The sequence below is a fragment of the Cygnus olor genome, chromosome 1, assembly GCF_009769625.2.
Source record: "Cygnus olor isolate bCygOlo1 chromosome 1, bCygOlo1.pri.v2, whole genome shotgun sequence".
Classification (NCBI taxonomy): Eukaryota; Metazoa; Chordata; class Aves; order Anseriformes; family Anatidae; genus Cygnus; species Cygnus olor.
In genome coordinates this window covers 47,866,562-47,882,567 of record NC_049169.1, presented here as the reverse complement: position 1 = coordinate 47,882,567, position 16,006 = coordinate 47,866,562, and the positions used below count along the sequence as shown (strand labels likewise).

General features: G+C 45.4%; 1 protein-coding gene across 1 annotated transcript in view; it reads right to left on the bottom strand.

The window, feature by feature from the left end:
- Positions 1 to 15,792, bottom strand: part of TMCC3 (transmembrane and coiled-coil domain family 3) — a 140,412-nt gene extending 124,620 nt beyond the window's left edge. Inside the window, exon 1 of the mRNA XM_040557380.1 lies at positions 15,774 to 15,792. Coding sequence (XP_040413314.1) covers positions 15,774 to 15,785 — 12 coding nt within the window. The 5' untranslated portion in view covers positions 15,786 to 15,792. The remainder of the gene's footprint in view (positions 1 to 15,773) is intronic.
- Positions 15,793 to 16,006: the final 214 nt, after the last annotated feature.

Genomic DNA, 16,006 nt, shown 5'->3' with positions numbered 1-16,006 from the left:
AGGTATGATGAATATGGGCTGCAGCTGTCAAGAAAATGCCATCAACACAAGTAATGAAAAGTTATTGATGAGTCCTGCATGTACCAGAATTCCATCAGGGTAACCAACAGAAACTGTCCCCCTACTCTCTACCTCTGGCATCAGACTTCTCAAGCAGTCAGCCGAAAGGAGTATTTTCCATTACATTTCATGGTGGCATCTATCACTAGTTTACAAGGAGTGATTCAGAAAGGCCTGAAATCCTAAATCTGCCACCATTTACATGCCTCTTCTAAATGGGAAAAAGGAGGTTTATTTCACTGTCCACTACTCCGGACATTTAACAACATCCTGCTTTTATTGTTTGCTCATGAAGCTCATGAAAGGCTCATGAAGCACGCTTTCCCAGTAATACTCCCTTCCCAGGCTTCATAAGATACCCTTGTTTCTCTGATATTACCAGCTTCTGGCTAGCAGCCTGATCAGAGCTGTTCTTTCTTCAGCTTGCAAACTGCCTCTCCACCTCCTCTATCCCAGCTGCAGAAACTACCCCCAATTCTGACCGCCAGTCTTGGTGGGAGAACAGCAGAAGGGTTTTCTGCACTCTTCTCTTCTTCTACCCTAAACTTGCTAGGCATTGCTGGGCTGAGAAAGCCCACTGTGGCCCAGTACAGAGCCTGCAGAAGGTGGGGGGAAAAGTTTAGTTTCCACAGCCTGAGAGACCTCACTTTTGGAAAACCAGCCTTACAGCCACTTCCCTGTAGAGCAAAACTATATGGAAGGCAAGTTATCTTCCATCTTGTTCTTCCCCTCTTTGCCTTAGGCCCTTAGCACAATGAAACATCTTACTTTCCTACACTTCTGCAGCAAACAGCTGGCTGCCATAGACATGGTCAAGTGATTTTGGCTTATAGATCATGACACTGGGCTGGAGCAAAGTGTCTCAGCAGAAATTGAAGTCCTAAACAGTAACTGCACATGCACCTCTGCAAGCACTCTGGGAAGGAGGGACCTAGGGGCAGGAGTTTTTGCCCGTGTTATGGTTAATTGTACAGTGGGAACAGCTCTTCTTTGAGAAGCAGGACATTAACTGCATTTGTTCCCCTGCAGTTAGTCCTAATAGGGATAGGTATAGGTCATTACTGCCTCCTGTGATCAGGAAACACAGAAGGTGACTATTTAAGGAAGTTAGAGAGCCCAGCTATGTATGTACACACGATGTTTTGCATGAGTGGGAGGCCACACATTCCTATTCTGAAACGTACCATTAGGTGGCACTGCTTTGAAACATTACCTCCGAGCACTTTCCATGACTTGCTATTATCTACACTCTAAAGAACGCAGTTCCCACTGAAATCAAGTGAATAAAGCCATCCTTCAGAACTCTGAGTATAGTGACGGCTAACATTATTGGCATATGTACTTTCACATATATTATTTTACTCTTAAATTGCTAAGTTTTATCCTGAAAAACAAAATGTCTTGGATACTTTAGCTCAAATACTGTACCTCCAATTCCAAAGTGTATTTCCAAAGTGGTTGTACGGGTAACACCCTCACCCACCACCTCCCCTTCCCACGCTTTGTACAACTGACTGTCCTCTGGCACGTAGTACAATAAAGATTCTGTTCCTTTTCTGTGCCACACTAACATCCAACAAAGACACTTTAATAAGTAATTTTCTCTTTCAGTTCTCATGTGCAGGACAAGACTGGCACAGAGCTTGGGAAAGTAGGCTTGTGAGCAGGGCAACAGCAACTGGAAGTCTCTGGAAATGAACGGTGGTTATGGTAAAATGAACTACAGAGATTCCCTGTGCTACTAATTTGCTGTTGTGAAATAGCATAGCAGAGCAGGCACCACTTTAAATGAATGGTGAAAGGGACCTAAAGGAAGGTATAAGAAGGAAGGAGGTGATGACAATCTGTATGGGAATAGTGCAAGACTGTCACTCGTAGCAAATCTCAAACGCAAAGATAAGGACCCCGCCTGAACAGCTCATATCTGCCACATATCCCGTGCACATACAGAGGATGAGACACTGGTTGCGTGACAGTGTACAGTGCCTATTATCTATAGTGCAAGGAAAAGGAATGGGTCAGAAGATAAATGCTTACCAACTGAAGAACATTCTGGAAGGTTTTCATGTAAGAACCCAACTGATCTAAAAACATCAAGGCCATGAGTTCAGGTCTCCCTTGATCTTCTGCATCCAGCTGGTCGCTTGCACTGAAAAGAACTCCTCAGCTTTCAGGCAGCCCTTTGCTATGAACACGCAAGTTCCTGAACAGCTGTTATTTTTGCAGTCTCTGTCACAAAGCATGGCTTGCCCACCTCCAGCTACCACACGCTATGCAGACGAACACACTAGGAACCGGCAGCATAACTACCTGAGCCTAGGCTTCGGCATTTTCTTTTTCACAAATACTTTTGATCTAGCATTACATCCCAGTAGTGACCTTGCACTAGCATTGTTTTTGACTATTGTTTATAGTGTTCAAAAAGCCAATAGTAAATGGTCAGCCACAGACCTCTTCCCAAGAGCACTACATGGTGGAGTAACGCAGTAGTGTCAGCTATAAACTGTCTTCAGGGGTGTGCGACTGCCAATGGATTGACCCAGCTGCATTTCAGCTGAAAACCAACATCTGTTCATCCATCTGCTCCCCTACCTGTTTGCATTCATCTATTCACTCTGACAGTGGAGCAGAGGACACGCCTATACACAGCCTGGCACAATGTAAAGCAGTGAAGTAAAACAGATGGAGAGTCACAGGAATGGCCCAACCACATAAACATTACGATGAATTACTTTACTATAAACTTACTGGAGTTTCAAACAGGAGAATATGCTAATTCATATCAAGAATGTAAACACAGATCTCTCCAATGTGTAGCATTTCAGCTAATTTTTACTTAATATCTACTATTTACGAAAGGATTGCTTATATTCAGACACTGGAGCTGTCTGAAAAACGTCCCGTGGATTTATTGAACAAAACATGGAGACAGTGGGAGGCAGGAGAATGGCAGGAATTTGTGAACATCGGTATGCAGAATTAATAACATTCTATCAGTAAGATTCATGATGAGTTTTTGTCTTTTTTTTTCCTCTTTTGAGCATCAAAGATAGGTTGTCTGTATTTCAAATATCACCATAGGAGCAGTAATTAACACAAATGAAGAAGGATTTACTCTAAATGAGCAGGAAAAATATTCCAAAGCATTCTAAGCTCCAAAGCTTAGCAGAGAGATTTAACTTAAAAAAATGACATTCAGAGAAAATTAAGCCCGTTATTTTTTCTTTTTTTTTTTTTTTTTTAGTCAGCAGACATACTAACTGTGTGAAATTTTACATTGCCTTTCTTTGAGAAGCAGGCTATCAAATTCTCATTGTCTGTCCTCAGTAATAGCTTACTGAAGACTACCAGTGGCACTGAGGAGCATTTGGACCTAGCTGGCTCTTACAGATCTTTTTGAGCTGGATACTAATAACAGTTACTGAACGGGAGCCCGAGCATTAAATACACTCTTAGAATCCAATACAGAAGCACTTCAGTCATCCAAGTCTTGTGTTAGCCGAGGTCATGATTCTTAGTGCTTATCATGTTGAATATTCATTCCATTTTCTGAAAGCTTGATTATCAAAATTATTCTTTGTCCCTCGTGGCACATGGATAATTGAGGTTTATAAATTTCATGCAAAACGGGGTTTGTTCCTCATTAAACAGATCCATCTGTATCTCCACAATGCCATTCCCTAACATAATCCACGAAGTTTATATGCTGATGACTGGACAGCATGATTATGCTAACTATAAGGTAAACTGCTTTATGTCTGAAACTGCTAGAAACCAAAAATCAAGTGGCAGGGCTCCAGCTTTTGAAGTAGATCGATTTTCTGTGCTCTGAAAAAGGCTTGCAAAATGGCACCATTTGTTACATTATTCAAGCTGTTTTGCTGAACAGCATTTTAGTAATGTCTAACTTACGCTGGCACTGATTATCAGTTGGTTTTAGTAGGAGTGAGAGCCCAGAAGGCAAATCACACACAGCTCAATTAGTTTAAACTAGTACTATGAAATGTAGCATGAAGTTACTAATCCTTAGTCTGTTGTAGCCATGCATGACACTCAAACAACATGAGCTCAGCGTATGCCATCGCATAGCCCCTTTTTATATCCTCGTGACAGCCTGCACAGAACTCCACAGAATGAATTAATTCCCCTGTGTTTATCTCAAACGCAGAAGTACACAAAAATAGCAGGGCACCAGACTCACTAATCACCTTGCTAGTATCTGCCTGGCGTTCTTAAGAGAGGAAACAAAACCACAGGATGCACAATCAAAATCCAGGGAGAACAGAGCACTGTTTCCCTAACCAGTCACTCGGTGTTCGCAGGAAAGCTCCAATGCGAAAGCATCGCAGGAGATGGGCTCTCACGTACCAGCACATCCTGCTAACAGAAAAAGTCTAAAAACAGATCGTGAGTGAAAACTGTGACATCCGCTTCTGCTCTGTTTTCAGGAAGACAGGTTTACAGGTGATATATGAACCTAAGCCAGCTCTTAGTAGTTACAAGACTGAGTAAATCATTTAGCTCTTTCCTCGCTCACTGCCTGAAAAGCATCCGAACAGTGCGACATAGCTCAGAGGGACACGTACACAAAGCACTAGTGACAGGGCAACACTGCAAAGGCACTGACTCGGAGGGCATCTCTCCTGCAAGAAATGGGATTCGATGAAAGGAGAGGGGCTGAGAAATGTCCGGTACCCCCTCCAGCCCAGTGACTGCAGGTTAAACCGAGCAGCACCCAGAGAAGGGAACAAAGGAGGGAAGCGACAAGAGCTAAACAAAAGCAATATAGCAGGAGTTGGGACCAGGGCTAAGGCAAGTGAGAGCTGTCAAGTCTCAGGCAGGACAAGGAAGTCTGAAAGAAGGTGGCCTTGGTGGGTGGGCTCCAAGTATTTTGGGGAGCAGCTCCTTAGAAGTAGGGAGAAAGGGAAGTGCCAGCAGAAAGCAGAGGTTATCATGGAGCAACTCCTACAGAAAAAAATACAGCCTTTAGAGCTTCTGAAACTGCGTTACTGCAAGCGAATGAACCCGGTCAGCCTTCCTATGCACAAGGCGCAGTTTCAGGCCTGTGGTGCGCACAGCAGTTGGACTGCAATGGGCAATGAAATCAGCAGGGAAAAACTGCTGAGTTTTATGCCATTTCCATTACCTTAGGAGGGTTGTTTTGTGGCTATGTCAGTATGCAGAAGCTTAATTTGATAAGAAAGGAAACATAATTATCCGTGTCCTAGTTCTTCATGATACCTAATGTAATGTCTTATAAGATATTACTCCCAATGCATCTCTAGAATTGTTATATATGAAAGACTTGAATGATGGTTAATGACCAATGTTTAAGAAAACATTTCTGCTACCTTTGAAGTTGACAGTACTGAAATAGGCTTTTATTTCTACCTTAGCATTTTATTTATGAAAGAAGATTCTTACTCAAAAGAGTGGATTATATACAGCTAGAAATAGTTTAAATGCTTCGCTTGAAAAATTTAATTCATCCTACTCATTTCTACCCTACAGTGATTAATGTACTTTTGCGTGTTGCACTCAACCATAAATCCACCTGTGGTAGCTACATCTCTACCCTGAATCTCTCTACTCTTCCACCACCTCATATCAGCACCTCTAAAACCGTTTGCCAGAATCTGTCCCATGGGACAAAAAGCTGACCGCTGCTCTGAAGGAACCAACCAGTCCGATGAGTGAAGTTCACATTGCAGTTCTTAGGCACGGTGAAAATCTGAGAACGCACATATCCTTTAAAACCCCTAAAGCAGCAGTGCCAAGGAAGAAAATGCGCTTATGAAATCAATGTGGGCTCAAAATCAAGTAACTAATGATTGATATTTAGCTTTGGAAAAGTATTACTTTTTCCTCATTTGATTCAATGCCATGCTTCCCTCCAATTTAGTGATTTGTGCCTCTCATTTCTAAATTATATCCTGCCTAAATTTAGTTACCGTAGAGCAAACCCAGTCTGCACACCGGGCACTTGTTCCAGGCTGGAGGTGGCAGCTCTGTGAACCAAAACCAACTGGAAACTGCCTCTTCGCCTGGCTTTGCTCAGACTCCTCAGACAGGCCTGAGCAAAAAGGGATGTTGTACAGCAATGAGGATTTTCAAAGCTGTAAAGAAGTAGTGAAGAGAACCCGTCTGCTTGTCGGTGTGAACCCTAGTTTGCCACAGGAGACTTTATTTGGTTTCTATGATTCTAACAAGGTGCAAGCATATCTTCTATGAAAACATTCTGTCACCACCTGTCAGGAATAAATTCAGGCAAAGAAAACAAGACAATATTGAACTAGAAGGCAGAATCTTGCAAAACACCAGAGCTGATTCATCCTTTCCCATCCCTCCCCCCATCCTACTCCGGGCAGCATGCCGAGAACAGGCTAACTTCACCTGCCTGGGGATTCACATTAGATTACTATCCACTGCCAGGGATTCTAACTCCTTTAGTCTCCACCATCCCCGTGTTTCTGTAAGAGACGCACCTAATAAAAGTAACTTTACCTTTTTCTTGAATTATTCCAATTTCTGCACTGTCTGTCAGCAGAGATGTCACGTACAAAAGTCTTGACTACTCACTCTCACCTCTAGAACTGGCACGCCAGGCTATTAAGATATAAATTTGCATTTTTCTCTCAACATGTGTGAATTACCAGAGCATTATGTATGTAGATGGATATTCTTGCCTGCTAAAGCTGCACTCCTACTTTTAAAGATCAGCAAACAGTAGCTGAAAAAAGTCACCTGTTGTAGGGCTAAGTTGAAAACCCTCCTGCATCACATATTAAAAGGAGAGAGAGATTAAATGTGCCAGGAAAATGTAGCTTCTGTTATCACCCAAAGCTGGGGATGTTTCGTTTTGCATACTGTCAACTCATTCTGCACAGTCACTGCAATGACAGCGCTCAGAGTTACAGTCTAGAACGTTCTCTTGCTACAGTTCTCCCCAGTAATAACAAACACCAAACTTTATTATTATAATACACCCCACTGCAATATATACTGGGAGGTATATTGTAATATACCACCCCACTGCAGGAGGGCCCTCCTCCTGCCTTCTCCTCTTACCAAGGTAGCCTCTGTGCTCAGCTGCAGAAGGCCTCCCAGTGCAGGTGTTTTGCAAGGCACAAAAACCTAGTTTGCCTCTGTGTTAGATGAACTGGCATCAGCGAGTCGTGGTTAAAGCAGACCTCTCTGAAAGGTTTTCTTCGTCTTACAAAGCAGTTAGAAAAACGACTCGGTCTAGCCGAGCTTTCCCACGGACACAACAACCATCCTCCGTGAGTGCCTGCTCAGGTTGTGAGAACATGGCAGGAGATGGGCACAGATCAGCCTGACAGCAAAAGGAAAAAAGCATCCGAGAGTAGACACAGCTTCTCCACTGCAAGGCTGGGCACCTCAGCTGAGAGCTAATGCAAAAGTCAAAAGACTTAGAAAACGTTCCCTAATTCTTTGCTATTAAAGGTCAGAGGGAATCCATTTGCTCAGATGGTATGCCAAATCTGTACAACCAGCCCTGCTTTCAACAAAATAACACGAATTAGCCCTAAAAACTAACTCACAGGAAGACCAGAATTAAGTGAATCTAAATGGTAGAAAGCAAAGGAGACTTATTCAGGCGTCCTTTATACATCAAAGAGCAAGAAAAAGGACAAAAATCCTCTTTTAATTCTGAGCAAGTCAATGTGTATTATACGTCCATTTGCAATCATTAACTCAAGTAGGCCAGTACCAAAGACCTGCCACTAGGGGATATTTCATTTTAAAACAGTTAATGGAGTTTTAATTAATTGTGTTACCTGAAAATATATCTTAACAAAAAGTAAGGTAATTGAAATGCATTAAAAAGTACGTTTATTCATCTCTCCAGAAATAAGCAGGAAAAAAAAAAAAAGAAAAAAAAAAAGATGAAGAGAACATCTAATAGAACAGCTTTTACTGCATCTGAAAAGGATAGAGAACTACGAGGGGATTTGTAAATTCAGTTACTGGTATGAATAATTACATGCTAGCAAATGTCCAAGATGAATAATAATAAAAAAGAAAAAAACAGATGTAAATACTTACTTATTTACAAAACAGTAGAATATCTAAATCAAACTAGCAAGCATTATTACTATGTTGCTGCTGAGGAAAAATACAGTTTTCCCTTCTGGAAAAGATTTCGACTCTCCATTGTGCATGAAGAGCTTTGAATCATTTTTCAACTAGGGGTTAGTTTTTCAGGGAATATTCTATATTTTCAGCAGAAATACATTTTCTGCAAGTAGTTTTTTTTTTTCTTTGACAAAAATAATGTGGACAAGTGAGGCATTTTCTCTTAAAATGGTTTTTGGCATTCAAGGTCATGCTCCACTACATTAAACACAATAGCTTAAGACCAGTTGTTCAAATGCGGGAAAAAAAAAGTGACCAAAGAGCCGTTGTCTTCATTTTGTGTGTCCTGAATCCACATGAGATCTGCCAGAGCACACACAGATGTTACAGCAGGGCTAAAAACGTGAGCCCTAGCCATTTTTCACATTACAATTGGAGAATACCAAAGGTTTTGGAAAGTCTGTCTTGCTCTTCAATGAGAGAAAAAGTTTCTTCACCAACACGTACAAGACAGACCACAGAGATAAAACAAAAGATGAAATAAATTTGCCTAAAAATCACACATCAGATCAGCTACCCAGTGAAAACAGAGTGCCTGTTAAACCAAGCCCAAAGCCCCGTGCGCTGAGCCGCAAGCCCTGTGTCAGGGAGGCTGTCATTATACCAAGGACAGGCCGGTGCAACCTGTCCTCTAAGGAGGGAAAATGCCTCCTCGGGTGATGTGGAGGAGGTACCCTGAATGCCTGGCACTGCTTGCAAAACATAGCTGAGGCTACAGAAAATGGTGCACAGAACAGAGAAGTGGTGCCGTTTCCAACTGAAAACCAGTCAGTACAGGTTTAGAGCTCACAGAAATCCTCTGCTCTGAGACCTTTGAGGTATTTGGCCTACAAGTCCTACCACAAAGCAGGCAAGACAATACACCTGTAAGGTGCATATTACACTTTAAGGAGACCTCGGTTGCCATCAAACCACATGGGATCCGCTATCAAATGACCTGATCATCCCTGCAGCATTCCAGGAAAAAGGCAGATTTGCTCAATCTCCGCTGAGTTATTGGAAGCGGGGGTGGTGGTGTTTGGTGCCTTGGGCAGACCCAGCAGGCAGCACTCTGACCAGAGCAGGAGTCATTTTTTCTCCAAGAGGAAACAGGCAGCCTTGGAGACAGAAACACAAAATATCAATGCCAATTTCTAAATGTACTTCTGCTGTGTGTTAGACTGGAGAAATCCATTTTTGCACTAATTGCTAACTACTGCAGGAAAGACTGACAGGAAAGCATAGTGACATGTGGCTTACTTACCAGGAACTCATACCAAGGTGAACCTATTAACTCTATTTATTTGGCCGCTCAAACCAACATAGGCATGCCCCCAAGCAATGGAAACAGGGAAAAAAAAAAAACAAAACACTTTGTTAAAGACGGCAAAATTTGCCCCCCCACCCTCACAAACAAAAAGGTAAATCAACACATCTGTCCCTTTTTTATTTTCTTCCATGTCTGGAGATTTTTTTTTCATACATATTTTTAAAAGTTAAGATTTTATTGTTTTCTCACCAGGACAACACTCCAGCACTGGGGAACATCTACAAGAAAAGGTATTAACTGCCCTTTTTGGTACCTTTCATGCTAAATTCTGCTTTGTCACAAGCTCAGAACATGAAGCCAGGAAAATCTTGGTCCTGGTGTGGGAAGCCTATAGAGAAACCTGGAACCAGACACTCTGACTTCCATCCCCCTGAACAGGAGTCAGGTCCAGGCCACTAACACAAGAAATGGCTTTTAAAAAATCCTGTTTTTAGCTTAATGAAGCTGATACGCATAAAAGATTTTAATCTTCCTCTATTTGTTTTCCCACCACCTCAGCCGTAAGTCATGCACACATTCTCAGCTTAGACCCACAAAACATTTCCCAGCTGACCTGCTTAACCAACAGTATGACTCCAATGGGCTCAGCATCTCACAAACAACCTTTGGGGAAAACAAAGCTCAGTTTTGTGGCGCTGGCTCACATTAAATCCGTACCTGTATCTTGGCTGAAACGGTGGCCAACATCAGATGCTTAGGGAAGACTCCCAGCCCAGGATAACGGTGTAATGATGCTCCCTAGAATACCTGCCAGCTGCTAGGGATCTGCAGGCCAAGGGCTTTCTGAGCCAGAAGTGTTAATTTTGTACTCAGGGAGTTTTGAAGTACTCTTCTTTCTGAATATATTTGGCTTTGTTTTTTAATCTAGGGCAACTCATGCCCTCCACAACACCCAGCGGGAAGGAGCTCCACAGCTATACCTTCTGCTCTGAACCTGGTGCCTGACAGTTTCATTTGGTGCCCCCGGAACTTCTACCGAAAGAAACAGTACTGAATCACTTCTGAATTCTCCAAGCCATTTACTCCTTGCTCTCCTCTCTGCTTCCCAACAAAGGTGGCAGATAACAGTATGGCCAGTAAGACGACAATGAAAAGCATGCCACTCATTTAAATCTCATTTTCAAAAGCAAACTTGGGGACTACAATACGTAAACCTCACTGTCATTCCATCAGACAGTGGCTCCTTTTTGCCCAACTTTTAAGAATTCTACTCTAGAATCTTAAGAAAATAGTTTTAAGAACTTTAAATAGATGGTAGATACTTTTGAGACAGCCCAGCAACTTTTACGTATACCACAATGACACTTCCAACTTCAGGTCTCTGACACTGGCAGAAATACCAACCTACCCTTCAAACATCCCACTCACGTTGCAGCGCAGAATGAATCGCCCTTCTCTCACCTGCAGCCCGCCACAGCACACACTACTGCAGAACGTGAAGCCTCAGCTTCACTGCCTTGGTCCCCCTTATTGCCTTGTTCCTGCTTTAAGCCTTTACTTTTTCAGGCAAGAATTTCCCAATGCATGCAAACATGTCCATATTTGCATCATGTTCACTGTTGGTAGAGAGGTAGAGCTGCTAATCAGTTGAGTCACGGAAAAAAAAAAAAAAAAGAAAGTAAAAAAAAAAAAAAGAAAAAAGCAGCGATGGGAAAGCTGAACTCTTTAGCTAGCAGAGGTACTGGAGGTAAAGGTAGGGAGTCTTTTTGTCTTTAGTCCTTCAAAACCAACACTGATGTCCCACTGAAATCCTCACACACAAATCCTGCAGTCTTTTAGGCACTTAAACTCCTCCGGGCAGCTACGTTTTCACTGACAGAATTGCCAAAGTACACTGAAACCCTCCCAGTGACAGCCTGCCCAAGCTCCAGGGGAAATCTCAGATTGCCCATTTGTCCCGTTTCCCCCAGCAGCCCAGCGGGAAGGCAGGAGGAGACCTGTATTGAAATCCCCACTGCTGCGCTTGGAGCACGAATTTACTCGGTGCTCCCTCAGTCCGGGATGCCCTGCATCCTACCCAGTCGAACGGCCTGCATGTCAGCTGGGGCAAATCTAATGCTTAAGCGAGTTACCTGTTGTCATGGATTTATCAGGCAGTACATTTTGCATTCCCCGAGGGCAACCACCATAGTAGAACCTCCAAAATAGCTGAATAAGGAAAACCTCATTATTACCTCAACCCTGAAGTGTAGTTTTTGACTGGCAGTGCTCTGAAGACAATCTCTGAGCAACTAAAACCGCCAAAAGGACGCTTCTTTCCCCAGCAGAGCTACAGAGCCACCCACTCCCATTATCCCAAGTTGTCCCAGCACGTACAGCTTTGCACAAGTTGTAGAGAAAAGACAATGACAACTCGGTTAAAAATAAGACTTTCATTCTGCTCAAATATCCGGTGACTAAAACTTATAGCAAGATGCAGCGCTGATCTGTACCTGCCAAGATATGTATATCCCTCCTAACCGCCTTATGAATTAAACAGAGCATCACCAAGCAGCCTGTTCTCCCTCCCTCATCCGTACCTACAAGCACAGCTACACATGATTACTGAGGGTCAGAGGTAAAAAAGGAAAAAAAACTAAGAACGTTAAATTACACCTAATAAAAACAAAAGTAGCAGACAAATTCACCTTCGTTACACATTTTATTTAGCTTGGATTTTCAGTATATTCTCACTGCGCTAATGACTTCCTTTTGCTGTCCCTAAATACTACTTTCTTGTTGATGTGTTAGACTTCCACTAATTTCCAGTGGTAGGTACATCATGCCTGAAAAAGTAGCTCCAGCAGAATTTGACAGGTGAATTGGGCTTATGTTTTCCCCAGTGAAAACGAACAAGATACACAGTGGTGATATTCAAACAGAGAATAAAAGCGTCAAATGCAAATTTATATCTAATATGTACTTCAGTGATCTGGTAAAAGACTGTCTAGGCTGAATAAATTACCTCCTAATATGATAAATTAAGACAGGTACATCTGGTAAAAGAAGCTGAAAGAGAAACAAGTTCAAAGAGGTAAAAATGCTGAGGTTTGAAGGACTGGTTTTCCATTAGTTGCTTGGAAATGCAGTCTCTCGTCTCCTCTCCTACCTGTTACCGCCTCCCTGCGCCGTCTAACAGCAGCTTGTCTCTGTTAACAGGAGCACTAATCTATTTTATTTGAACGGTGGGGAGGGGGAGGTATGTAAAAACAGGAGAAAACCTCAGGGATTTTCTTCCTGCTTATATTTGCATCGGTGTTTCCATACTAATACAGAACCGAGTGAGAAGTGAGGGGCACATGAGAGAAAAAGCAACAGGCTTTCCACTAGGAATGAAATCAAGTAGACCAACCTAAGCTATAAATCCTGCTGCTGCACCTAGATGCTACGCAATGGAGTTCTTAAAAATGCGTATTCGTATAAGCAAGAAAGTACGAGGAAATGCCTATGGCATCTTTAACTATTTTGGTCCACCTGGGGAGGGAGGAAAAGCAGCGTTGGCCTGGGAGCTCTGTACGTCGTGTCTCTCAACTCTAAAAAGGGACTGTGTAGAGGCAATATGTGAGACACGTTCTCTGGAAAGGTGAGACTCCTGTAAAGCACCTCAAATAAGACACTAGGAGAACTTGGAAACCTTGACCTCATGCGCACCCAGAGGATCTAGAAAGCACAGCCTTCGTGGAGAACACGTTAAGCTGGTGTAGCTGGAGGTGCAGAAGGAGATAGGTGGCAGGCAGAGGCGTCTCAACTGCTCCCTAGCAGGAGCACACAGCAAGAGCTGCTTCGGCTAGGCTCCAGGTTCAGCAGAAAGCCCTAGAAGCAGCAGACTAACAGCGTCACACTACTGCCTGTCCTTCCCCGTGGTGTCCTCCCGCCCCTACCGCACAGCTCTCCACCGCACGCAGCACCAGATCTCAGCCTGGAAGCCAGGTGCCAGCCAGCACCTGCATAACGCTGCAGGGTTCGGGTCCCCCCTGCCCCGCTGCGGTGGCTGAAGCACAGGGAGCAGGCAGGTTCCCCAGGCAGATCGGCTCACCCCAGGAGCCAGGGGTGCCACCACGGAGAGGTCACCCCACACACAGCTCAGCTGCAGAACCATGTTTTTTTACTATGCTTCTGAGACGTTCGAAACAACTTTTCTATTTATTGCTCCTGTACGAGCACAGATGGCAGCGGAAAACTTGATCTAAACAGAAAGTGTGGATTTAACACTGAGCTGCTGACCCGCACTAAACCCCGCGCAAGCATTTCAGCTTTGTTACTCAGTGGCCCAGTTCTCTCCAGCTTAATTTATTTTTGAAGCAATCAATGAAACACCGAGTGCATTTAGTGACAGCACAGTCAGAGAGGTCCCAAATGCGAGGCTTCCTCTTCTTGCTGCAAAACCAAGCAACAGAGGAACAACAAAACCAGGGCTTCTCCCTGTTTTACCTCCCCTTCCCAACAGACAGAAATGCAGAATGAAGACCCCATGTCACAGATGAAAGAACCTCCTGGAACTGCAGAGAATAAAGAGTGTGACACTGTGGTTTCACACTTCAGCCGTGGCACAAAATTAATTTTATCTGTTGGCTGCCAACACGATTACTGGTTTACCAAGACATGCCAAGGACCTGATCCACAAACCAGTAAGAAAGTTCTCCATTTGGATGCCTAAAACAGGATCTGAGCACTTGTGATCCAAAGTGAGGTCTGCAATTGTTGTTCTTATTTCTTGCTACTTTTTCCTCCCTCTCTTGGAAGATTCCCTCTTAGAAGACTCCCTCTCTTTGAAGATTCTTCATCCAGCCTTCACTAGCCGAAGGTGTTCCCTAAGAATTAGGAATTACTATTTTTATCATTTCTGGCCGAAAGTTAGCTTAGTGTAACTTCTCTTTGTATCGCTCTTCTTCTGATACAGCAGAGGGATTTAGCACAGGTGGCCCTGAATTCACCCAGAGGTTGTTCTGGGACGGGCGACTGGCTGAGTATGCAGCACAGAGCAGGAGGGCACAGGGCAGAGCAACCCTCAAACTGCGAATCAGCCCTTGGGCAGCCTACGAATTAAGTATGAAAAAGAAACAGGGCTCAGATATCTTATATCCACGGTTCCTGAGGTCATTTTGACCTTTACAAAGCCCTCAATTTCAGCTCTCGATGATTTCTGCACTCCTCCTCCTAGCAGGCAAAGGAGTGTGATGGGCAGTGGAAGAAGGAAAATTCACATGAAGCATCCATTCCACGTTATTCACAACGCTGGGATAGAATTCATCAGTTTTCTCTTCCCCAGTCTGCCCACACCGTGTAGTAACTACGTAATAATTAACACTAACAGTACAACATACCGCTCTGGGAATATTTGTAAAGAGATTAGTAACGCTGGGTTTTAGCAGCCTGGCTCAGTGGAGGGCTCTTCTCCAGGACAAAGGAAAGCGATCCCAAATCTCCCTGTTCGTGCTGCACGGCTCAGGCTCTGCCAAGCAAGGTGCAGCCATCACACCTCGTGTCAGCGTGCCGGGAACGCCGGGAACACCGGGCTGTAACCGCTGCACTTACCATGGAGGGCAGCCAGAGATACCCCACGTGTTTCACTGCGAATTCGGTGGGATGCCTTGCTACTCCAGTTGTCTTAGCTACTGCGGATCTAGGCGAGCAGCGCTAAATCTGTGACGGCAAAATTTGTGAAAGCAACACGGAATGAGCGCAAGGCAGGCACACCAGCGGGACAGGGAGGCTGAGCGGTTGCCCGGTTCATTTTTCCGATAGCGCTCCTGCCGCGCCGTCAGCTTCCCGTTACGGCCGGCTCGCATCGCGGCAGCCCCGCTCCGCCGAGAACTGCAGCTCGCGTTTAAGAAGGGCTGCTGGAAACCGGGCGGGGGGGAGCTGGAAGGTCTGCCCGCACACGCTGCTCCGTCGGGAGCAGGATTCCTCCTGACTTCGGCAGCCCTCGGCTGCAGCCCCAAGGCAGCTCCGGCGCTGCCGCGCCGACCTCCCCCTCCCGGCTCAGACCTCCGGCTGATCTTCTGAGGGCTTCCAGCAGCGCCTTCGCGGCACAAGCGTGCAGACGGGGAGCTGCTGCCCCCGTGGCCGGCTCTGCTCCCCCCGGGAGCACACCGGGGGCTCCGACCCCCGGACCGCCGCGTCCCCCCCCCGGGGGCTCAAGCTTCGCCCCTCAGCCCCTACCCGGGGCGCAACCGCGTCCCCCCGCGCCCCCTGGCGGCCCCTCGGGGCGTCGCCCCCCGGCTCTGGGGGCCCCCCGCGGCGGCGGGCAGCTCGGCGGGGCGCTTACCTTTCGCTGCATGCCGGGCAGGCGGCGCCGGGCGCTGCCCGTCCCTCACGGCGCGGCCCCCGGAGCCCCCGCCGCCCCGGCCCCTCGCTGCTCGCCGCCCGCCCTCACGGAGCGGCGGCGGCGCCGCGGCTGGCGGCCGGCACGAGGCAGCGCGGCCGTGAGGGGGCCGGGCCCACGCGGGCCCACCCGCCCCCTCCGCCCGGCCCCTCCGCCCGGCCCCTTCCCGCCCGGCC